This window comes from Poecilia mexicana, unplaced genomic scaffold (assembly GCF_051168715.1).
Source record: "Poecilia mexicana isolate PSO_F unplaced genomic scaffold, ASM5116871v1 scaffold_2, whole genome shotgun sequence".
Classification (NCBI taxonomy): Eukaryota; Metazoa; Chordata; class Actinopteri; order Cyprinodontiformes; family Poeciliidae; genus Poecilia; species Poecilia mexicana.
The window spans coordinates 4,491,667-4,517,262 of record NW_028263371.1 but is presented as its reverse complement, the minus strand read 5'-3'; the positions used below and the strand labels follow the sequence as shown (position 1 = coordinate 4,517,262).

General features: G+C 38.1%; 1 protein-coding gene across 1 annotated transcript; it reads left to right on the top strand.

Moving 5' to 3' along the window:
* The first annotated feature begins 10,045 nt into the window (after positions 1 to 10,045).
* On the top strand, positions 10,046 to 21,117 carry c1qtnf6b (C1q and TNF related 6b). Its single transcript, XM_014977487.2, has 3 exons — positions 10,046 to 10,332; positions 15,296 to 15,488; positions 18,688 to 21,117. Exons 2-3 carry the CDS (start codon positions 15,299 to 15,301, stop codon positions 19,233 to 19,235), a joined length of 738 nt encoding a protein of 245 aa, XP_014832973.1. The 5' UTR covers positions 10,046 to 10,332; positions 15,296 to 15,298; the 3' UTR covers positions 19,236 to 21,117.
* The last annotated feature ends 4,479 nt before the right edge of the window (positions 21,118 to 25,596 follow it).

The window sequence follows — 25,596 nt, the reverse complement described above, 5'->3', positions numbered from 1 at the left end:
GTATCAATAAATACTAAGGAATTTTAAAATATGACTAAATATGTGTATTACAAATGGGTTTGCTTTTCAAGAGCAGACCCCAAAAAATAATAGTCACTTTTATTGTTATCACAATAATACTAGAAAATATTGTGATAAAATTCGTATCACCCACTCACATAAGCAAAGCATTGTTAATACTACATGGTCTCAGACTGTTTGTCTGCAAAGGTAATTTAGATTTTTATCATTAAAAAACATTGCCTTCACATCTACCCTATTACATATATCTAAACCAGTTGTAGTGCATGAAGTGAAACAGACTCCCAATTTCACACAAATCACCAGATATCCTGATATTAAGTTCACACTGACCTCCAAAAATGTAAGACTTCTGCAAAAAAAAAAAAAAAAAAAAGTGTGTGTCTGGGTTTGTTGTTTGTTGTGCTGCATAATCGACTGTGCCAGACTCAGCCTTGGGGAGGTTAATCATTTCCATGCCACTGATAGACAGCTATGCTAAAAAGAGTGGCAGCTGGGGAGGAGAAGTAAACAGATCGTTCTGCCAAAGGATGGCCAGAAGCTCCTTCAGATTTTTCCTCTGCTGGGTCAAATCACCAGATATGTGGGAATAAAGATTCATATAAACGAGTGAATAATGTAGAGAATGAATTAGCATTGCATACCAAAGACCAGTAAACCTAGAGTGGGGTGTTTATTAAATATTTGGCATGGATTCAGCTTGTTGCTCTATTGCATTTTCTTTCTTTTTTTTAAAGGCAATTATGAAAGATGAATTTAGTTTAATTTAAGCTAATGAGGCATAATGATACTCGTCATTACCAGACTCAAGCTCTCCTTTCATGCACTAACTACAATATTTATGAGCCGATTTCAGCATATTTCCATGAGTTACACTTGGAATTAAAGGGAAGGCGCTTGTATCAAGTGACATGCCATTTCATACATTGTGTATAAATACACAATGAATTATGTTTTGAAGTTTAGCTGAGCATTAGCATGTAGGTTTCACTTCTGGATGGATTGATGTTAGCAGGAAGTGGAAAGGAAAAGTCCCCTCAAGATGTCTGTTATCTTTCACAGATCATTGAAACTCATCTTCATCTTCATCATTAAACAAAACAAATCAATCCGCAGCACAAAGAAGCAAAAGCTGCTAGCTTTTTAGAACGTTTTTGGAAAATTATATTATCAGATAAATGGTGTTGAGTGAAGAGGTAAGCTTGTATTTTACCCAAGAAGAGGATAAATCCTGATATGACTGAAACTATTAAAGAGGAAGTGTTATGTAAAATTACATTTTTTGAGCTTTAGTTCATGTTATCATGTGATCCCCTCTTATATGGGGTGTTGCCTTGATTGTTTCATGCATGTTTGAGAAATCTTTTAATCTCCATGGCAACCATTCAGCTGGGTAAAACGACTGGGTACACCTAGCCCCACCTTTGAGAGCTAAGCTCCTCCTCTGAGCTACAGTTTCGAAGCTCCCGCCTCACAGAGCAGTCCCCCGGTGACTTCCCCACACAGCTCCTTCAGATTAGCCGGTTAGCAAACATCAGGCGAAACAGCACATCTTCTGAGCTCATAATACGAGCTACTTCTCATACAACACTGGTAAAAACGTTGTTAAGGGGTTAATAGAGGAGCCATGTTGTGACAACTTCCTGGAGGCAGAGTTTCAGAAAGAGCAGGAGTTTCTTAAAAAGACAGAGGCCCAATTTCAAGCCGTTCATTTACCAAGTCAAATTTCTTTTAAGTCATATTTGACAATACATAAATACATAATACTGCCCCTTTAATGATACGCATTTTAACAGGAGATACCACCAAGTCTTTCTTCAGAGGATGTACCCAATGTTTGTTTGTTTTTTTCCATTTCGAGCAGTTTATCGGTGCTGAAATGAGAGAAAACAGAGGAGTGAAGAACATCGAGAGCTGAAGCTTTGAAAAACAAAAACAAGCTGTGGTCACTGTTTTTCTTCTGTTTTTTTTTCTGAGTATGACTTCCAGATGTTTTTGTGGTCACTCAGCAACTTTTGGAGATTAGTAGACTTTGTGTTTCTCTATAGTTTAAAGGAGGATATGGTTTGACCTTTGCAGTTATTTCTATTCTATGCTTGTTTCACAATAACTTTGTGAAAGTGTTGCCCCCCGAACTGGTCAGGCTTCCTGTAACGGTGCTAAATTAGCTTTAGCTCTAAAGGAATTAGGTATAGCTATGACTTTAAAATAAATCCCAAAAGCTTCACATAAAAATAAAAAATAAAAAAACTAATAGGGTTTTATAAACAGTCGTATCAAATGACCCCGACTCCCTGTTGCTGCTCTGTCACCACATGTACTTCATGGACTGACGTTGTTGAACGAGAGTTAAGTGCACTTTTACAAGCTTTTCTTACCGGGTTGCTGTGTTCTTTAGTGCCATGAACAAAACATTTTCTCTTAAAGATCAAAATGTTAAATCCCTTTCGTTTTTACAATAGTTGCTCTTAGAATGTGCTCCTTTACTGGTAAAGTTCTCATTACTCACTTCTTTCAAGCTTCACCGCTTCTCTTTACTCTGGTCCGACGAATGTTTACATCCCGCGGCGATGAGGAGGAGGTGGATGTTGACCTTTCTTTCCAGTGCCTGATGTGTAAAACATAAGTTTTAGCACTCTCTGAAGACAAACGGAGCTCGTAACACTGCAACTAAATTCTACTGATGATGTAGGGAAATCAGCTCCCGACACATTTAACTCTCTTCTGATTGACAAAAGCTAATAGCTCTTTCTCAGACTGACAGGAGATGAACCCCAATGGAGGGACGTTATCCTGTTCTGGTGAGGTTTTAACGTCAGTAACTTAGTGATGGATGTTCATGTTCTAACAAATGAGTCGACAGATAGCACTGCTCCCACACAGAAATTACAATGAAAACTCAAACAAAAACAGCCAAATATACCAGAATCCTAACTTGTAAGTACCAGGAGAGAAGAATTTATATTTTTCTTTTTCTATTTTGTTTTTTAAGCAGCAAACTCTAATTTTCTGTATGCAGAGTCCCCTATGGGTCATTTAGATTTTTATTTTTATTTTGTGTTACAACCCAAAACGTTTGTATTTCCTCACAATATTTCTGTGTTTTCTCGCAATAATGTATTTACTAGTCAATTCATGCTGCATTTTGAATACTAAAATAATTTTTGCTACAATATGAAGTTTTTGTAAGGCTTTTACATCTTATGTTTGAGATATCTTAAGTTTTATATCTTTTTCTTTAGATAAAGATAAAACGCACCTCAAATACTTCCACTTGGACTGGCTTTCCATCCATTCTCTAAGACGTACACAGAAACTTTCTGTAAGAAGGAAAGAAAGAAATTCAAAAAGAAAAATTTAATCTATCTGGACTATATTTTTTGGAGTTGTTTTCACAGGGTAATAAAGTCATCTGACAGTTTTGGTTGAGTCTTTTTCATGTCAGTAGTCAGAATGGTTAATAAAAGGTCATTTTCATTTGTAGTCTCCTCTCCACCGAAAGAAATTACACAAACATGAACTTTGAAGGCAATAGATCAAAATTCAACCAGTTTTCATCCCCAAACAGTTAAGAATGTATGAGCACGTTTTCACTCAGGCATTTTAAAGGCGAACATGTGTGTAATTTTAAAATGACATTTGTTATCACTGAGACTGTGTACAAAATAGGCTGTATTTGCTAATTTATTGCCATGAACAGAATTGGGAGGGAGGAAGTGATGTCACAGGTTATGGGCACAAAAATCTAATAAATTTCCCAAAATTATTGTATTTCTTTTTGAATAATCATTTGAAGATTAAAAGAAGGCAATAAAATCAAGAAAATAAAAATACATAAAATTAACAAGTGAGAGATTTTTAGTGGAATACTTTTTTTTTCTTCCATGCTACATGTGCAACAAGCAAAGTCTCAGTTTTTTATGAGTCTCAGTCTATTCACGGAATGGAGCCGTTCAAAAGAATCGAATTGTTTGTGAATGCCGAGTGAAATTAATGCTACATGAGTGTTGGCAGTCTTGGTTTATGCTTACATACATGCTAAAGGGCTACAACTGAAAGACAAGTAATATTTTGCCAGAGCTCTTATCATGGACGAAAACATTAATAAAGGCTCCCAAGTTAAACATCTGGCAGTTTTTAGCTAATGTTAGCCTCATAAGCATATGCTAACATTAGCATAATAGTCTGCAAAGACATTTATGCATTATATTTTATGAGAAAAAAATAATATGTAATAGTAAATGTGAATATTAAAGGCCTCCATGACACATGAAAATATATCGAAGACGAATAACTCACCTTTAGAGAAGCTCTGCTTCTTCCAATATGCAAGTCCGCAAATGTTCTGGAAGCTTCCCTCGCTACTTTAATGCGCATGCGCACTGCTGCGCTCTTTCACACTGCCTTACGTCCAGTTTACACGCAATAACTTAGTCCTGTACCTCTCAGGCAATGAAACAATGAAATGAAAGCAAATAAGCAATCTAACTAACATATTCTGGATGTAAAAGTTCAGATGAGACCAAAATTGAACTTCTTATCAATATAAACAAAAGTAACTGTTCATTACCTTAAACAAACTATCCTTACAATGAAACACGGTGATGGCTGCATGATGTTGCAGGCACAGGAATTAATAACAGATGGGGGGGAAAGTGACCTGGTCCAAGAAAAAAATCTAAATTGAAAATCTGTGGAATTTACCTAATTTTGCAAAGAAAGGAATTACATAAATGTTTATACACTTACAAATATTACAACTGTTATTGCAAAGTATTGATTTAGGGGCCATGAATATAAATGTACACCATAGGTTCCAGATTTTTATTTTATAAATTGCAATTTATTTCCTACTATCGATTAAAGTCCAACTGAAATACATTCATGGTTTTCGAAAACTCTTTCAAAGCACTGCAAGTCAATTTTGTCTTTTTAAAACAGTAGATTATTATATATTTTTTCTCTTTCTCTTCATGTAACCTTTTCTCCGTCACTCCCTTGGGATCCTCTCCCCGGATGATGGTTTCCACAGCTGAAGCCTGTGTGGGTGTTTTTGCTAACAGTGGTTCGGATTTATCTTGGGAGTAGTGGTTAGGCTCAGAAGGACGTGGGAGGAGGGTGTTTCAAGTGCACAGAGGTCACAAAGAATATATGAGCGCAGAGGACAAAAGGATTTGTAAAAACAAACAATAAAAAACAACAAGCCAGAAATTTGAAGACAGCATTTTTTACATTATAGGTTTTTTTTTAGGTGTGCTAAAATGTTTCTCTTTATACTTCCCATTTTTTTTATTACAATTTTATAGACAAAAAAACAACACTTTTTTTGTAATTCTGCAACCTTTTACAGTAACTTGACAAAACAATAGGCAGAGCAGTCTCTGGTTAAACTATTTGAGTTTGTTTAAATAAAAAGAAAAGTATTCAAATCTTCTGCTAGATCTTACTAAATTATCCATTGAAAACTCTTTATGCAACAACTCTGTTTGGGTTTTAAAATCGCTTGACAAACTACCTCAGGAATAAAACCGTTAACACATCAAAAGTCAATTAATGAAACTTTCTCTGCCACTTCAATGGCTTTAAAGAAATCAGAAACATTCCCATATCAAATCTACAACTAACACAAAACTTTCTCATTGAGTCAATAAATCAGTGGTTACATGGCAATTTATTTTCTTAAATATATATTTAAGAAATTTACTTGCACTTTTTGGAGAAAATGCAAGGCACTTTCTCCTGGTTTTGGTTTTTCTTACATCAAGTTAAAGAAAGCTCCTGCCGGAAATGCTGAGAGTCAGATATAACATATTGCATACAGGGATCATTTCTGACTTAAAAATACTGCATTGATTAATTTGACCTACATCCACTGCCTGAGGAAGTGAAACTTGACCTCAGGTCTGCAGCTGTAGTGTAATGGTGTGTTGAGTCATACATCTGAACCGTTCCAGAGTCCATCAGTCCATTCCAGAGTTATGAGATTTATAAATGGAACGCATACCCATCAATCCTGTTTTCAGAAACAATGGGACGAAATTTACTCCAGTGAAACAACATAAAGCTGAGAGATACCAATAGCTTAAAAGTTTTTATTGGAATATGTGGAGAATATATTCATTATTTTACCCCGGAACTCACTGAAAGATTCTGTGGTTATTGGGGGAGAGACAAACAACGATGTTTAACACAATGTGACTTTTAAAGCGTTTTTCAGTCATGCTGAATTTTAGATGACATGAAGGTTTTAAAATGACAAAATCTGTCTATCAGTTTCTTGCAAAGTTGGAAGTGCCAGTTAAATGGAAAATAAAACATGTGAGATAAAAGCAAAGTGTGGTAAAAGAGGAGGCAAACCAAATAATGAGCTCAACTCAGATATACTGTAGAATCGTTGAAATAAACAAGCTCTATTTAAATGATTTACTAGCAGGTCAAGTAGTAATCAGATTTGGGTCTGGCTCGCTAAACTGAGCCAAAAGTGTGTTTGCTCATAATTATGATTTAACAAGGGATGCTTGGGCAAGGTTGCTTTACATAAATTATTACCTTAAAGTTATTAATTTTAAAGTATTTTAAAAGTACTTTTTTTGTTTTCTTTTACATGTTAGCTATGTCCTGATAGTGCAATATAAGGCAGATAATCTGTGAAAAGATCAGGTTTCTCCTCCTCACAGTGCTTCTATAGCCGTCTGAGGAAATGGACCGCTCCCAGTCAGAAACAACCAATCAGAGCCAAGGGAAAGGTCTTAGCGCTGTCAATCAAGCTTGTTTACATGCTGCTAAATGTCCTAATGACAGAAAAGGTTACCAAAAAACTGTTTATCTGGTGTCAATAGTGTCTATGTTAACTAGCTTGACTTAGCATGGGAGGGTCTGCTGTTGGGAAGAAGCTGTAGCACAGCAGAGAACAATTGGCAGGGTGTAAGTAGCATACATAAGCATGATTGACAGCGTTAAAAAAGAGTCCTAAGTATTGTGAAAAAGAGAAATTTAGAAGGAGATTCGCAAATTGAGACAGACAAAAAAGTGATCTCAAATCTGCATACTTCTGATGGCAAATCCCAGTGAAGAAGACAGCATGACAAGAAGATGAAAAGAGCTGAAAAGTGTGAAGGAGTGCGGCTGCTGGCACAGGAGGAAGATGGGAAAATTGGATTTAACGAGTGAATAACAGATGAAAGAAAAAGAAAAGTGATGGGTGCAGACAGACAGACAGAGGTGAAGGATGTAGCTGAGATATGGGGCAAAACACATAATACTGTATATTATTAGTTTGGCCACTGTGGTAGTCAGTTACGATTCACGGGAGAATGAAGACACTCGTTCATTACTACGCAAGATAGGTTCAGTTCGATTCATATGGCAATCAGGGTTAAATAATCAAAGAAAATTTGTGGGATTTACAGGAAAAAACAAAGAAAGGGTCAAAATGAAACAGCAAAAAGCAAAATCTATAGGATTCACAGGGGGAAACAGGTGGGTTCACTGTAAAAACAAAAAATAGTAGTAGTTTTGCTCTACTTTTTAATGCAAATCTTTTAGTTCACTTGAAATAAGATAAAACTAACTGTTCAGAAAGATGCAGGAGTTTGTTTGAGGTAAAAAAAAAAAATTAGTATTAGTTTCACTGGCAGATTATTTCACTTAAGGAAAAATGTCTTGTTGCTAGTACTTAAGGATTTTTTTTTACTTAAAATAAACTCCTGCATCTTTCTGAAAAGTTACCTATAAGTCAGTGTTATCTTATTTCAAGTGAACCAAGATATTTCATACTAGAAAGTAGACAAAAAAACCCCCCCAAAAAACAAATCTATGTTAAAACTTTGCATTTTTGCAGTGTGCGTTACCAGACTGAAGACGATTCAAGGGAAGCAGCCCCAATGAATCATTGTAAATGTGAAGAACGAAACCCTGAAGCTTGGTGGACAAACCATACGTGACTCAGTGTGAAGCATGGAGCAGGAATTCAGCATCGCAGTTAAAGAGCTTCTGGTAACAAATAAACTTTACGAGGCAACGCATGGGGCGATCGGCGTGTAATTATCTGTCTTTACCATCAAAGCCCATCGTTCTGCGTTTTACTCAACGAGAACTGCATGAACTGGCTTCAGGCTGATGGCACAAAAGTGGGACTTTACTCCACCTTGACTTGATTTGTTTGTGGAGACCAAGGCTTGTTTCATCTCATCTCAAATTGAATTAAATCATCATGTTTCACTCTTCTTTTTTTTTCCAATTTATTTGTACTTATCAGAAGTTAATTAACATTAATCAGGACAATTTCATCCAATCCATTTTTGTCAGAATAAGTTGTTCTGCAATTGTAGCTTTTCGTTCAAGTTAGGCAGTTGTATTCATTGAATGATTGTGTTAGCACAACAGCTTGGGATTAAGGCCTGTAAAAATGTTTTGTTAGCTCCGATAAACAGGACTTTTCTTTAGTAAGCCCCGCAAACAATCAATAGGCTCTGGGCATAAAATGAAACACTCAATTAGCCGTAAGAGATAAAGCTGTTTGCAGATGTCAGTGGTGATCAAAGATATTTTTTTGTTCACTGATTTCTGTTTTCTTGTTTGTTTGTTTGTTTGTTTTGTTTTGTTTATTGTCAAATTGTGGGCTGAAAAAGTGTGAAGATACCTTGACTTTATTTTCCTAACTAAAACTATGAACTATGTCTGGACATAAATGTAACATTTTTAGATTTACCTGATCAACAATTATCTAGTCCTGATACATCTGTAAATCACTGTAGATCCAAAATGAAATTAATCTCAAGATTTCTGTATTAAGGCATAGGATTTCCAGAAGTTTTTGGTTAACTGTTTTTGATGTTTTTATTTTACAAAAAAAGAAAAAAAAAGAAGAAAAAAAGAGATTGGGTTAAATTGAGCAATGATTGCTGGATGCTTGTGATCCTTCTTAGCATCACATTCAGCTGAGAGTAGACAAATACTTGGTGTTTTACCCAAAATGCAACATTTTAAGAAGAGTTTAAGCTGTCAAGTAAAAAGTATAGGTCTACCAACTTTTTGTGTTGGTTGACCAGTTTGTGTTTTTCTTAAATTGTGATTACAGGGGCCACACTATCATTTCAGATGCCTCAAATTGTCCACAGGACACACTCTGGACATCCCTGCTTTCAGTCAAAATCTGCAATCTAGTTTATCAGGGTAGAGAAGAGAAGAGAAGAGAAGAGAAGGAGCTCCATCATTCTTCACAGGCCGCCATATTGAATAATAAAATGACCGGTTCAGAATTTGTTGAATCTTTTCAATAGGATAAAATAAGAAATGGTAAGAGAATGAAATTATGTTGCATTATATATATTTTTTCTCCCATTGAACTGAATTTCCCTGAGCAGAATTTCATTCAGCCAATCAGGTGGAAGATGACGTCACTTTTCTCTTTTTTATAATTGTAGCAGAATTCTATTTTTAGCAGCAGAGGAAGTGAACGAACGAAGCCGTTCAGTCCGTGTTGGCCACGCCTCCAATCACTGAATTAACATTAACAGCTGCCTGGTTCAACTGGAAACTTCTTTCTTCGCAGTTAGTTAAGTGAGGGATGGTTGTTTACAACGAAGCCTATTTCCGATACCGCCAAATGGCCAAACGTTATAGCGATTGTAAAATGTAAAACTTCAACATAGCCCACGCTTCCAGAAAGCAAATGTTTCTCATCACCATCTGTACCAACCAAAGCAGTTGCTTTTTAAGTTCTCAACGTTTTTAACCCAACCGATTTGAGTGTATTTAATGAAATAATCCTACATGATAACACCACAACACGGCCTTTTCAGCAGTAGCTCGAGAATTAAACCAGCAGATGACTGCTTGGTGTGCAATTAAGATTGCTGAAATTAAAGGACCGCATTGGAAAGCACCATGTTAAACACTCAATTCAATGCATAAAACACACCGTATAGAAGTGCAGTGTGTAGGCAGAAGGCAGAGAGGGAGGAGTAATGACTTAAACACACTTCTCTTTAAGTTGTCAGTGCCACTCTCTGCTCTCGACAGAACATCTGGAAGGAGGAACAGCAGCCTAAACCTCTGCAGTAGGGGGGAGACTGGTGTGCAGGAAGATAAACTTCTGACTTCTAGAGTTTCATGATGGAGGGAGGACTGCTATGGGTGTGCGTGTGTCGTGTGTGAGTGTACAGACTTGAGCAGTAGGGAGAGAGTGTGTGTGTTTTTAGAGAGGTTTCCTCTAAGTCGTTCCACCTCTCAATCTGACAGCAGCAGCAGCAGCAGCAGCACTGCCTCTTTTCCCCCTCCTCCTCCTCGACTGTGGAGAAAATCCACCAGGTAAGAGAAGCGACCCGCACACTCTTTCTCACTCGCGCGCGCGCGCGCGTTATGACAGCTAGCGACCTGCGACGAGCGCGCGAGCGTCTGCAGAAAATTCTCGGAAGACAGTGACGGAGGGAAGAAAGAGAGGAAAAATGTCAAAGAAAAGCTGGCCGGGAAGGAGGAAAAAGAAAAGAAACACCCGGCGGCGCGTTTGCGTGCCTGCAGAGACGCGCAGGATTGTTGAAGTTCCTCACAAGTCGCCAACTCAGCAGAACTTTTCTTTGTTCAAAAGTTACAGTAACGGCGCCCGTGCGCGTTCTCACGCGCCCCGATGCGCTACCCGGCTTTTTGTTTATGTGTGTGTGAGCGCGTGTGCGTAAGGGAGTTGTGTAACTCTTTCTGTCGGGTTTATCCGGACTCCCGCTGCATACCAAATTGATGCTCTGGCGTTGTAGACGTGGCTTCCACAATGAAATCCCTCTGACTGCTGGATGTGGTTGACTCAGTTCCAGTAGAGTGTGTTCACTTCGTTGAAGCGCTAGCTAGGACTAAGTTGGACAAGTTGTACATAGATTGTTTGGGGAAAGGAAGGAGGTTTAGAATGAGGGTTGTTCAGACAACCCAGTAACTGTGAGTGCAGTAAATTTAAACTTCTTTGTCAGAGCAAGCGGTTTTAGGGTGTGGACATATCTGAACTTGACCCTTCTCTAACATGGGGTCAAAGCCAACGATGATGCAACAGATAGAGCTCAGTTACATGAGTCAAAGTTATTGCCCTGATTCTGTGCTCCACTTTTTCTTTTTCTTTTTTTTTTTTGCCAAGGTTTAGAAATAACACAATTGTATGGTGTGAAAGTACAGTTCAGAGTAACTGAGTCAAGTCAAGTTTATTTGTAGAGCCATTTCAGCGACTAGGCAGTTCAACGTGCTTTACATTGTAACAACGCAATACAGCAAGTAATTATGAAGCAAGTAATGAACATTACATTTTGTTAAATGCCATCAAGTAAATATACATCAAATATATTGATAAATGTTCCAGTTATTATGAATCAAAATCAACTCTAAACAGTTGAGTTTTAGCCTTGATTTAAAGCCAGTCAGTGTTTCGACTGTTTTGCAGTTTTCTGGAAATTTGTTCTAGATTAGTGGTGCATAGAAGCTGAATGCTACTTCTCCATGCTTAGTTGTGGCTCTGGGGATGCGGAACCAGAGCCAGATACCAGTAAGAGCGCTCATTTGAGATTTCTGGGAGAAGTAAGAATGCTGTGTTGCCGATAAGTGGAAGAATGCATTACCATCTTATGCATTTATTTTATGTTTTTTTTGTGAAAAGAGCTCTCTGCTTCCTGCCTACAGCAGTAGCCCCTCGTGCTCTATGGTCCCAGATATTTTAGATTTAAAGATGATTTGATTTGTCTTTCAGGGTCATAAGAATAGACATTGGAGCTGGGTTTATATAAAAGTTGATGAGCTGGCTTTCCTTTGCTCTGAATTGCAGTGAGACATTCTGATCTTTATGCTAGCAAGAGCTCAAAACAACCCAAATAATGTTTTATGTTTTGTAACTTCTATTGACACACTTGTACAATATCCATAGCCTCATGATGCAACACCTACCAAGACATGTCAAGGGACTGTTTGTGTCTGTTGTGGATGATCTGGTAAATGTGTGTAACGCTTTGCGTTTCTGTATCTTTATTTTTGACACAAGCTGAAATTTCCTGCAGAAGACCGTCACAAAACACACACTCCAAAAAACACACACCTGTTACATTTTCATAAAGAAGTCACTCGCAGCCGATCTTGAGATGTGGAGAGGTATTTTATGAAAATGTCAAGTCTGGTTACAGCAATGAGGCTACACACTGCAGTTCAGGTTTTATGTGTTGTAGCTTTGGTGTCAAACCTCATTGCATTCAGCAAGTTAATAAGTCTTTTGACTCACAGCCAGAAAATGCAAACCGCTCATGGTTTCTAACGTCTGAGGTAAAACAATTCACCCTGGAAGAGCACGCTTAATGGAAATCTTCTGTTTCCATGTCCAGGTGGCGATCAGTCCTGCTCCAGCTGTAAGGGACATTAATGTTGTCAAGATTAGGACAAAATGCAGGCCAGCTAAAATGACGCATATCCAAACAAGATGTTTTAATGATAACCAGCAAATCCACTTTCCTTCGTCTGTCAAACTTTGGTTCATCTGAAGTGAAATCGTCACTTGTTAGAGGAGCTAAAGGACGTTTTTTTGGGAGGGATTTTAACCGAGAAAAAAGAAAACAAAGTAAATGCGAGCTAATTAAATCTGCCCCAATTATTCTAACAGTTGTTCTTGATGAGTTCTGTTCAATTCAGTTGATTCATGTGGCGCCAATTCACAACAAACGTCTAAGCAAGCATCTGGCGACAGTTGAAACGAAGGGCTTTCCTTTAAACGGGAGGAAAAAAAACCCACCAACCATCTGTCTCAACTGACTGGGACTCTATTTGAAAAATATAGCTTAAGAATATCAAAACTCCATATTTGCTGCAATCTGTGTAGACCAGCAGGACAATAAATACTCTGGTATATGTCAAAACTAAGAAGAGAAGTTTTAAATCAACAACATAAATATAATTGGAAAAGTTAGCTTGTCCTCTGACAGAAGGCCGACTTCAACAGTGACACAGATGCTCATTATAACTACAGTGGTTGTGTTTTACTGGCAGAAGTCGGATAGAAACGTTGAGGCAGAGCTCCAAACATTTCATTTTCTCACTGTCAAGCTCCATCCGTCATCTGAAATATTAACGTTCATCCGTCATTGGAAAAACACAAGAGGAGCTCTGTTATTTCCCTCCTGTGTCTCATCACGCTTTATTTTATATCCTCGCTTTCCACTATTGGAGAAAGTGGTAGAAAAGAGAAGGAGGAGAGATTCAAAGATGGAGATGAAGTACAATGGATACTGAGAAAGAACATGCAACAAAGAGGAAAAAAAAACAATGAACACAGTGATGCAATTGGGCTTTTATATCCAAAATTTCCACTCTTTAGCTTTGAAAAGCTAAAAGAAAAGAGCATATGGGGTCACATTATGGTGATCAGCGTTAATCAGATAATTCTAATAAATAAACTTAATGATTTGGATGTTTATTTGTTGTGCAGGAGTTAAAACTTCCTCCACGTTTCAAGTCTATTTCAGGTTTTCTTCCATGATTACTAGGCGTGCACAATATATCTGCACTGACATTGGCCGATATTAATCTTTTTTTTAAGCATATTGGAATCAGTTTTGTTCTACATATGACATTTTCTACAGGATTTGTTTGTTCTCCACTGAGCTGGGCACTATTCCATGTCTCCCCAACATGGCAAACCTCCCATTTGATTTATTGTGACAGCATTTTGTGTTTTACAGGCACATAGTGCCATTTTACAGCTCAGTCAAGTAACTATTAGCTTTAGTTGCTATAAAAATTTTATAAATGGCAAATATGACTTCCCGATTTAATGCCTTGAAATTAAATCTTTCTCTCTTTAAGAAACTCCTGCTCTTTCTGAAACTCCTCCTCCAAGGCGTCACCACTCCATCGCTCTTCTATTGACCCTATAACAATGTTTTTACCTCCATTGCCCTGAGAAGTAGCTCATTATAGGAGCTACTTCTATAGGAGCAGATAACAGTTCCACCAGGTGTTTGCTAATTGCTGCTGACTAGTCTGAAGGAGCTGAGAGGGGAAGTCTCAGGGGAGAGCTGCTCTGTAATGCAGAAGCTTGGAAACTGCAGTTCAGGGGAGGAGCTTCCTCTCGAAGGCAGGGCTAGGTCCACCCAGGCGTTTTACACAGATGAATGGTTGCCATGGAGATTAATGGATTTCACAAACATGCATGAAAGAAACAAAGCAACACTCCAGGTATGTTTTTGATGAGGAAATGTAATTATATTATCATGTATGTATTTAACATAAGACTGCTCCTTTAACAACAGCTCTCATTCATCCAAAAAGTGTAAAATGTTGAGAACGACTAATAGCTCACCTGTCAACTTGACTGTCCACCTTAACGCTGGAACTCTGCAACTCCTCCATTTCATTCCATTAAATGAAAGAGAGATGAAGAAAAAAAACAAATATTTGTTGGCAGAGATCTACCATATATTTGGGCATTTCTGGAACAGATAAAGTCAGTATGGAGATTAGGTGGCTGGATTTGTTTCAATGAATATAATTCTGTCGTTTATTCTTCTGCGTTTTGGACTACATTTGTATTTGAATGCACTGGGAGCTGCTACTTTGCCACATTTTCATGCAAATCAAACAAATCTCTGAGGTGATTCAGGGAAATCATGCACAAAAATCTGTGGGTTTAGAAAGTGAACACATTTCCCCTGGAAATATTTGTGAAAGCAAATCAAAAGATCAAATCCATACTTTTTTTTGGTTTGTTTGTTTGCATTCACTTGAATGCAATCTGAAAGGAATCCTGCAGTATATCCTCATTTTTAGTCTCGAAGTTTGCCTCATGTGTTTTTTTGGTCCAACACCTCCAAATGGCCAAGAATCAGCCACAGAGGTTTATAGGATCTGCTTCGGTTTTTATGTTTGCAACTCTGAATCCCTGGAGAATTCAATCACAGTAAACGCAGCATGAACTTCATCCTGTGTGTCTCAGATGTGCAGCACGTTCCAGGCCTCCATTAAACGAGAAGAGTTATGGCCAGATCCATAACGTTTGGCAGTCATGTGTGAGAACTACTTTCAGTGGAGGATATTCTTATTGTCAAAGAAGTATTTGCACATTTGACCAGAAATCCACAGGAATGCAAAAAAAAAAAAAAAATCTAACACAGTCAAAACCAACAAAGAAAATCGTGGTTTTAGCTTCTACTTGATGTTTCAGACGGTCAATGGAAAAAAAAAGTGTTAAAAAAAAAGTTTTAGGATTTTTTCATTATAGTTCAATGAGTATGTCTTTTGTTTTTCTGTCCTGCCTCCTCAGGTGATGGCAGCCATGTTGACTGCTAACTCCAGGCTGCTGTTCCTCCTCGCCTTGGTGTGCTGCGTCTCCTCTTCACCCAGATCGCCGACTCGGCTCTGCAGGCGATGCTGCGACCAGCTGGATCCACCGGCCACCACCGCTCATTACCAAATGCCTGAAGTCAGAACTGTCATCAACATGACCATTCTCAAAGGTACCGCAAGTCTAGCGAGCTAACTTACTGTGTCACGGTGGTATTTCTCCAAACTGTGTTGGTTTTAGGAAGAAGCTTAAAGATCAGAGAGAAATTCAGGTTTTTCTTTTTTTTCTGACTCCTAAAGCACAGAAAATCCATGCAGGAAGAAATGCAGAAGGTATATTGTGTTTTACTGTGACGTTTTAATCCCTGTGTCTCTGCAAGTATTTCATTGCAGAGACACTGCAGAGATTTAGCAGTAAATCTCTGCTAAAGTATCTCAGAAATCTAAGAAACTTCTGAGTTTGTAAAATCAAAAAATTGCTGCAATAAACTTAAATATGTTGACATTAATCATTAAAATGTGGACATGTCAGTTTGAAAAGTTGCAAATTTTCTAGAATTTTTAAGTTTTTTTCTCAAAGATTTCTGAGTTTAATCTCAAAAGTTTTGAGTTTTCTTCAAGCAAATTTTTGACTTTTCAAACTGAGAAATTTCCTTGTTTTTACTAGAACATTTCTGAGATACAAGTGATGCTAAATTTCTAACTTTTTAAGTGTGAAATTTACTCCTCTTTCTTTCTGTCTACAATGGCACCAGTACACTGACGTATCTCCGCGCCGCTTTGCTTTAATCACTTGTTCAACTTAAAGCAGAAGGCCGTGTGCCTGGTGTAGTTGTGCTTAATCAGAAGAGCAATCATGCTGGAACTGTGCAGCTGACTGTAACGATGTATTCATGGTTAAGTGGAAATGAGATACGAGACGTGCTGTTGAAAAGAAAATTAGATGCTCCATTGACAGAAACAACCAGGAACCACTTTTAAAATCAACCACAGTTCAATGATTCTTGGTAAACAATCAGTGCCAGTAATCTTTACAACTTTTGACAATTTCTATCGAAGGGAAATGCATCAAAAATATAGATTCAGAGAAGCCCTGGATGTTGATTTATTAAAAGCATTGAAGCATGTACCTGTATTTGTATTATCAACATGTCATTTGTAAGCAGGCCTTAGTGCATACATCATTTTGTGCTCTATGTGAAGTGGACCCAATACATAACTAATATTTTATATTCATTAGAAATTAAGGTGTGATGATGACAGGAATACTCTAAATTATACCTAAAAGTAAATAAATAAATTTGGCTAAGTAAAACCTTGACTCGCTCATTTTGTTGATAATATGTAAAATTACCCTATTTAAATTTAATAGGTTACTTAAGCCAAGCAGAAGAAGGTTCAAGCAGAAAAAAATACATTGAACTTTTTTATTTATTTATTTTTTTTATGATTTTTTTTTTTTAAAGGATCAATTTGACCCTCAACATAACAGGAGCCTTAAAGAGACAGAGGCCAATTTCAAGATACCTGATGGCTGGAATTGGTGCAAAGTGTAGCAATGTTATTACATATATATAGCAGAAAGGATTTTATTACATTTGTGCCATTTATTTTGGTTTCAGTGATATTTTACTACATTTTGAAGCCTGGTTTTATTACATAAAATGTCGCTTCAGATACTTCACAACCAACTTAACCAGAGTAGTTTAAACAGTATATAATCATTTTTGTGGTTTCACATGTTGGACCGTTAGCAACTAAAACGTCACATCTTCTCTGACCTTTTGTCTTTTGGATTTAACTTTAAAAAAAAAAAAAAGCTCCAAAAGTCAACAATCATAACCTCTGAACTATGACAGATTCACTCTCAGGCTTAATGGTAATGTTTCAAACCCAAAGTCCACATCTTTATTCATCATTAAACATAAAGACTTTTGAGCGTCTAAGTCAGAACTCCACACACTGTAAAAAGATTGTGAAGCGTAATGGAGAGAAACCGTCTACACCAATCAGCTCATGCACATCTAAATAAATGTAGATTTATATAGTGTAACCTTCAAGCCAAAAGAGAGCATACCAAAAAAGAACAGACTGTTCAGTCATATCAGGAGTAGTTCTTCAAAAGTGCAAATCTGCAATTACATTCAATTCAGTTTATTCAGACAGCGTCATTTCACAACGAATGTAATTTCAGTTCAAGCACACATGCAGTCCAATTGGTCCTAGTTATGAAACAATGCATCAAGCTCAGATTATTATTAAAATTTTAGGTCTAAAGAACTTCAGCAGATTGCACCGAGTCATTGCCTTGTAGCATTCACTCTTCCTGGACGAGTACATGGCGGCTATCACTAGCTTTGCTGCAATGCTTCACACTGAGCATGCATGTAGTGACAGGAAAAAAACTATCATTTAACAGGAAGAAAACTCCAGCGGAACCAGAACCTGGCTCAGTCCAAGCGGCCAACTCAAGGTTTGACAGAGCAGAGACACAAAAAAGGAAGAAGAGCTGATATTGGAGAACTTTCTATGTTAATGAAAAGAAAGAAGTTAATAGCAGGAGATGGAGAGAGTTCCTTCAGGAAGGATTCACAACCAAACAAAACGTCAAACCAGGTGTAGCTTCTACGGAAACAGAAAACCCCTAAAAGTTAACAAAAATAATAAATTGGAGAGTAGCAGAAGAAGAAAGTGAGGAAAAGTTTCTTTCTGCCCCCATAAGCCGGTCTCAGTTAGAAGTCATTAAATTAGCAAAACCCCTTAGAGGCTTTTTTTAATCTACATGTATAACAGAATTTATTGTAACTTATTCAGTTAAAACTGGATCAGAAAACATGCAGCCTCTTCTGAAAGCTCACATTTCCAATAACTTCATAATTAGCTTTCGTTTTGATGGTGGACCCAAATGCAGAAAGGTAAACATGTTGAGTAAATGAAAAATGTTTAATGAAAATAATGATGGACAAACTTACAAAAATCACAGGGAGCCAGAGAAAAACACAAACCATAAATCCAATGAAAAAAGCCAGGAGGGAACACAGGGAAGAAACAGAGAAAATAACAGGGTGTAACGGGAGCAACCAGCAAGGAGTGACTGAGAATGAGGAGCTTAAGTACTGGGAATTTGAATGCTGAACAAAATACCTGGGCTTATTGGCTAACTGGTTGCAGGTGTGAGGGGAGAGAGAGCGAGAAAGAGGTAAACACTGAGGATTAGAAAATTAATCTAACAAAATAACAAAAAAAAAAAACATAGCATATGCATAGCTACCATTGCTATGTACAACAGCCAATGTTTTTTTTTTGTGTCATTGTCTTCTATGTAGATAGCAAATTCCTCCATCAAACTTCCCCCTGTTCCTGTGTCTGCAGGTGACAAAGGCGACCGAGGAGACAAAGGCACGCCTGGGAAGCCGGGTCTGGAAGGGCCCGCCGGGCAGCGAGGACACCTGGGGCCAAAAGGCAGCAAAGGCCAGATGGGCGCCCCCGGTGATGCCTGCAAGATCCCGCACTCTTCCTTCTCCGTTGGGCGTCGCAAGTCCCTGCACAGCGTGGAGTACTACCAGGCGCTGGTCTTCGACACGGTGTTCGTCAACCTCCATGAGCACTTCAACATGTTCAAGGGAAAGTTCTACTGCTACGTGCCGGGGATCTACTTCTTCAACGTCAACATCCACACCTGGAACTTCAAGGAGACCTACCTGCACCTCATGCACAACGACAAGGAGAAGGTGATCCTGTACGCACAGCCCAGCGAGAGGTCCATCATGCAGAGCCAGAGCGTCATGCTGGACCTGGCCCTGAACGACGAGGTGTGGGTCCGCCTCTACAAGCGGGAGCGGGAGAACGCCATCTACAGCGACGACGTGGATGTTTACATCACGTTCAATGGATACCTGGTGGCGCCGGGCATCCAATAAGACTGGAAGTGAAATCGGGATTGGCAGAGCATCTAGGTTCGGTTATTCACTTTTTTTTTCTTTCAATTCTTTCAATATTCTCTACTACAACATTTTGTAGTAGAGAATATTGTACAAGTGGTGCTATTGAATATTTCTTTCACCAATGAGAGGAAATGTGCTGCTTTCATAAATAGAGGCTGCCCAAAAAATAAATAAATAAAAAGGAACAATAAATAAGTAGTATTTGGGAAAGAAAACAGAGAAATCTTTTTGTACTTGAATTATATTTTTGTACAAATTAGGTCATGCTTCATGTTCTTTGTGGTGCTAAAAATTTCCTCTGAAATTCTTTTCATGGGGTTTATGGAAGAAAAATGAGTTTAAATGCAATCAGACCAACTATAAAATATCTATAGGGCCATCTCTTGTGGACCAAATTTAGTTATTAGCTATTAGCTTTAGTAGTTAGCTACTAGCTATAGTCATTAGATATTAACTTAATTATTAGTTATTAGCTTTAGTAGTTAGCTATTAGCTATTAACTCATTATTAGCCATTAGTGTTAGTTGTTAGCTATGGTTATTAGCTTTTGGCCTTAGTTATTAGCTGTTAACTTTAGTTATTTTCTATTAGCTAGAGTTATTAGCTATTAACATTTGGCCATCAGAAGAAGACTCCAACATGGTAATGTTCAAATCCCAACATCATCTCTCCGTGTTTTTAAAAACTTTAATTGCACACTTCTTTATGCCAAATGAAATCAAATCGATTTTTCAGAATTTTGTCAGTTTGTTTTCTCTCACATTAGAAATTAACTGAGTGCATTCTTTTTACACTTGATAAAAAAAAATTGTTCTCACCCTGAATAAAAGATGAATGGTACTTTGGTAAATCATTCAGTGGAAATCAGTAATGATGATAAATATCAAAGAGATCTGAAGCACAAACGACACATGTGCTGCATAAAAAACCCCTTTAAAACAAACTTGACACTAACTTAGCAGTATAAACAAGTACAGACGTCATGCCAGTGTGAACACTGCTGCAGTGTTTCTTTCCAATTCCCATGCAGGCTTTGTTTTATTCTTCATTAAATTTTCCCGGGATGCATTTTGTTTGGTTTAAAATTTTAAATAAATAAAGTCCTCCATATTGTAAGTTTGACTGTTAGAAGTTTCCGTTTATTGCTCATAACTAAACTTTGTCTGACCTAGATTTTAAAAAGGTTCTTCAAAACGGTGTCTGTCAGGCCAGGAGTATTTTTCTGCTTGCTTGTTTTCTCAGAGTGCTGCATTAATTATAAATGAAATGAAAAGAGGCATGGCTGAATATAACCTTGTAAAAAAAAAAAAGGTATTTTCAGCAATTACAGTATCAAAATATTGTGAACCTCGTTTGTTCTACTGCTAAGTTAGATACAGCTGTTGCAAAAACCTGGACCATCAGTCTCTTCAGCTGAATACGAAAACATTCAAAATTAGGTCAAGTTTCATCACAAACCAATATCTTTTTCAACATTTATTGCACATTTTATTTCGTAAAATTCACACAAAAAAACATCACTAACTGTTGCTTTTCTTTCACATGTAAACCTGTATTTTTTTATTATGTTAGTGAACTGAATATTAGAAAAATGAACAACAAATCTGCTGTGTGTTCTAATCCAAGCATACGTCAGGGATTTACTAAAGAAACGCCTTGTATTCTTGCTGGACGGACTACAAACTGCAGAGCAGTTTTATGTAAATATTTGTATATTTTCTGTCTGTAATGGCTTCCAGATTTGTAATCACTCATGTTGTTGAGGCTGTAAACTATTTGTAAACAGTTTTCCTCTTTATAAGGTCATCTTGTATTATGTCACTGACACACGCAAATAAATAAATATTGCATAATTTCATCTGTCCCGCATAAAAGCAGGTGCCTCTTCTGTCCAGATCTCGATTGAAATCTTTTTGCAAAGGAGTGAGTTTGTTTTGCACTTCTGCTATGAAAAGTTTCCTCACTGTTTGATTCTTGATGCTTTTTGGCTCCCGACGAAGCGCTTGAAGCCCACGAGGGGAGACCGGATTCGAGATTAACCCCGTAAACGAGCCACTTCTCCGGCACAAACAAATAAAAGCCCATTTAAATATCTCGGAGACAGCAGATGAGTCTGCGGCTCCATCTGTTTGGCCGCACCTCTCCCATTAGCGATGCCGTCCAAAGGGACGCTTCGCTGGAGGAAAACACGCTGCGGCGTTGTAAATACTTTAGATTTTCAGAGGAGATCTGCAAAGCTCTGCGGGAGGAACAACACATGGCATTTTTCCTGCTTCATCAGCCCAGAATGATGGAGGCTGTTCCAACAACAGGCACAACAGACGAGCTGTGTGAGTTGGAGGAAGACTGAAAGTTTCTAAATCTCACCTACTTCAGGTTGTTTTGACTTTGTTTTGGTCGGAGGTGCTTCCTATCCAAACACAGAATGGCAAAATTTGAGATAAACTTCCATTTAGCAAATGGTAAGTGAAGAGTACATACTGGATCACCAGCAATCTGATTATAATATTTTATTGCTATACTGAGCCAATTTCAGTTACCAAAAAATTTAAAAATTGACAACCGTCATAGATTCAAAGAGACATCTATTGATTCAAAAAACAGCAAAACAAGTCAGGGAGACTGATGTACGTACCAGTGTTCAAATAACGAATTTAATAAGTTATAAGAGCAAGCGTACTTTGACTTTCTTCAAACTGTCAACCAATCTTAAGACTGTTCTTACCAGCTCACTTCCTACAAAATAGCTACATTTGAGGCAGCCTTCCTCTTTAGCTGGAACACAAGATGGCTGCCACAGAGGACACACCCACATGGTAAACATTTTAACACCATATTAGCACAAAACAGAATGTTTACAATTCATCCCACACTGTGGAACTAACATAGAAAACTTAAAGTAGAACATAGTTCTTCTTAACAAGCTTCATTATCTGTTTGGGCCAGTCAACAGGACTTACATTACTTAGCTTTAGGTAGTTAACACTCTGAATGTCACCTGCACCACACAGTGATCTGGTGGTTTAAAGATGTGCTAGCTCACCTCTAAAGATGCTTTCACACCAGCCCTGTTTAGTCCACTTTAATCAAACTCTAGTCCGGTTCGTTTGGAGAGGTGTGAACGTGTAGTCGAATTCTGACGTGGAACAAAAAAACAAACTCTGGTCTGGCCTAAAATCCTCTGTCACGGTTTGGTTGAACCGAACTCTGGTGCAGTTCGAATGCAAGCGGACTGAAGACCGCTCCAAAAGCAAGAAGTGACTAGTGGAAGAAATGGCTCAAAGGTCTCTTAACATCGACAAACGTGAAATCGTACAACCCCTAAACTCCAATTTGGTTTACATTTTGTGAAGAAGGAAGCTGCACTCATGTCTTCTTCTCGTTTCCTTCAGTAGTTCTTGGTGCAGCGCCACCACAGGCCAGGGGTGGAACAGGTTTTTCACAGGGTTTGGTTTGTTTGACACAGTGCAGTGTGAAAGAGAACCGCAGCAGCTGAAAATGTAAAAAAATGCTGGTCCCAATCAAACCAAGTCTACCAAGCTATCAGATGTGAAGATACCATGAAACTCCATACTTATGCGAGAAGACCCGGGGGCCAATGCAGACACTATATATCTATATATATCTATATAAGACCAGACCTAAGAACACATTTGGATCCCCTGTTGAGCTGCTGGAGAGAGTTATCAGGTATCGGATGAATGTGGAGGTTTGGATTTCCCTCCTGGACTTGTTCACCCCACGACCCAACCTTATATATAGGGAAGATGAAGGACTGATGTTTTAAATTTTCAAAAACACCTCAAAAAGTCAAGAGTTCTATTCAGAGGAAATGTCCAAGCCATATAAAACTAAATACTTTATCTCAACGTGACACAAAGACAAATTTGAATTTCCTCGTGAAGCCAAACAAGTTCTGAAAAAAGCTTTCTTTGGACAGAAAACACCGATCTGCTGCAGAGAGGGAAGGAAAACTGTACGAGCGAGGCTTGAAAACGGCTCAGGATCTGAAGGCATTCGGCATTATCCGTGTCAAAGCGGAAGCGGTACGATGATACAATCAGGCCGAGGATGTGAGAGAAGCGGCTTTATCGCTTCCACTGTGAAAATAGATAATAATGTTTGTTTGTAAGGTGAATCGGAGGGCACCGAAGGCTGCAGGAGGATGGAAGTCAGAAAAAGTGCAAAAGCAGCGAGAGCAGCAGAGAAAATAAAACGCAACACTGTGCACTGGCTGACACAACACCTCAGCTTCGTCCTTTTCTTTTCCCGACGGCAGCCAGCTCTACAAACAGACAACAACTGAAGAAAGTTACAGTGAAGGCTTACCAAAATACATTTTCCACATCTTTATAGACATATTATCCAGTGGGTTATGTTGGGAATTTACGTGAGAGACCAGCACTAAGCATTTCTTTATTCTGGGTATGAAGAGAACCATACATTGTCTCCAATAAATGAAAAGCACAGTGTGCATGTTTGTTCACAAACAGCTCTGTGTGCAGTGCAGAAAATGTCTGAGTGTGAGTAAGGCAGTCTATAAACCTGACTCAGTCACACCAATTCAGCCTGGAGATCTGGGCCAAAATTCCTGCAATCTGTGAGACGTTTGTGGAAGAAAATACAAAATATTTGGCCCAAATCGTATTGCTTAAAAGACATATGCTAATCTGTGAATCTGGAAAAAAAAAGTGATAAAAAACAATCTCTGATAAAATCTCACGCTCATTATTGTGGCATTTAGCAGGCATAAATAATTTTGGGACTTCTAAAGCAGGAAAGGTTTAGTCTTGTATTCCTTTTTCCCAGTAGCTAAGGAAAGAAGTTATTTGTGGAATAATACAGCTATAAATTTGGGCTATTTTGTTAATAAATTCTCACACTTAATTGGAAACAACCGTGTCAGTGTGAAGGGTTTCTGAGTTCATTCCTTCAAGAGAGACGAAGTTTGACTCATGATGCTCAAAAGTTTCGCAAAAGAAAAAATTTCCCCATGTCCTCTAGGGGGCTCCGTACTAGAGAAATGAAACGTTAGTGACGGTTCAGTCACACTTACATTTTCACAAATGTAAGTGTGGAATGTTTTTGTATCAAAACCTGCAATCTGCAGCTGTTAAATGAAAGTACATAAAACCTTAAAGTTGTGTTTTAAAAAAAAACAAAGCAACTTGTTTAGGTAATAAGTGCAAAGTGTCTCCTGGATGTTTGCAGTTTCTGCTCCTCTGCTCTGCTGTGGTCCCAGACAACAACAACAAAAAGGAAATGCATTTTCAACAGATGTTGCCGTCCTTAAGGGAGGCAGGAGGCACATCTGACTTGACGCAGCTTGTATCTTGATGTAGGTACTTTACATAATTCTCCACTCGTCTCTACGGCAGTAAAACATTCGACTTCTCTTTCATGCAGCAGCCTCTTCATTTGCCAGATGTTTGGGGGACTTTCCTGCTTCACTTCAGATTTCTCCCAAAGTGTTTCAACTGGATTCAACTCAAATTTTTTACTTTGGCTCCCTAACAGAGAGGCGTCCTGGGCCTATTAGGCGAATCCACAATTAATCAATCATGTTGTCGGAAGGTTAGCTTACAGTTCACATTCAGCTTTTCATTCACTTTTGATTTTAGGTGGAAAAGTTAAGCAGCAACTGTGAGCTGCAGCGTCCCAGAGGGAGCAGAGCGATCCAAACTGCAACATTCCACAATTATGTTTCACATCTTGCTTGATGTTTGGTTTCTCCTGCGAAGGATTCGGTCGGCACCAAACTTTAAAAAACAAACAAAAAAAAAAACTATTTCTCTAGCTGAAAACGACTCTTTCCTTTATCTGTACAAATAGTTTTATTCTTCAGAGACGCCATTCTGACGATCTTGTTCAGCAGAAAACTGATGTTGTGTTCTAATCTGGCGTTTGGTTTCACAAATCTCTTTCCTGGCAGGCCTCCGGATCAAAAACAGCTCAGCTCTTGAAACTGACCAGCGGAGTCCAGGGTAAATCCTGCAGCGAGGTCTTAAGATTGTCAGGGACTTCTTTTCACATCAAACGTTCAGCAAATTGACCTGAATTTAGTTGGAACAGCCACCGCCAGCAAACATTTCACATCTGATTACCTGTGAAGGCCTGCACAAAGATATTTTTATCATTATGTTGCACTTGATGATCTTTTGGATTTAAATGCCCTCTTTGACTTTGTATTGAATTCAGGGCTGATACGATTAATCAGATTAATCGGATTAATCAATTAATGAAATAACCGTCAACTAATTTAGTAATCGACTAAACTTAAGCTGTTAATTGGGACATGCAGACTCCTTAAAAAGGATATTTGATGAAAGAACTCCAG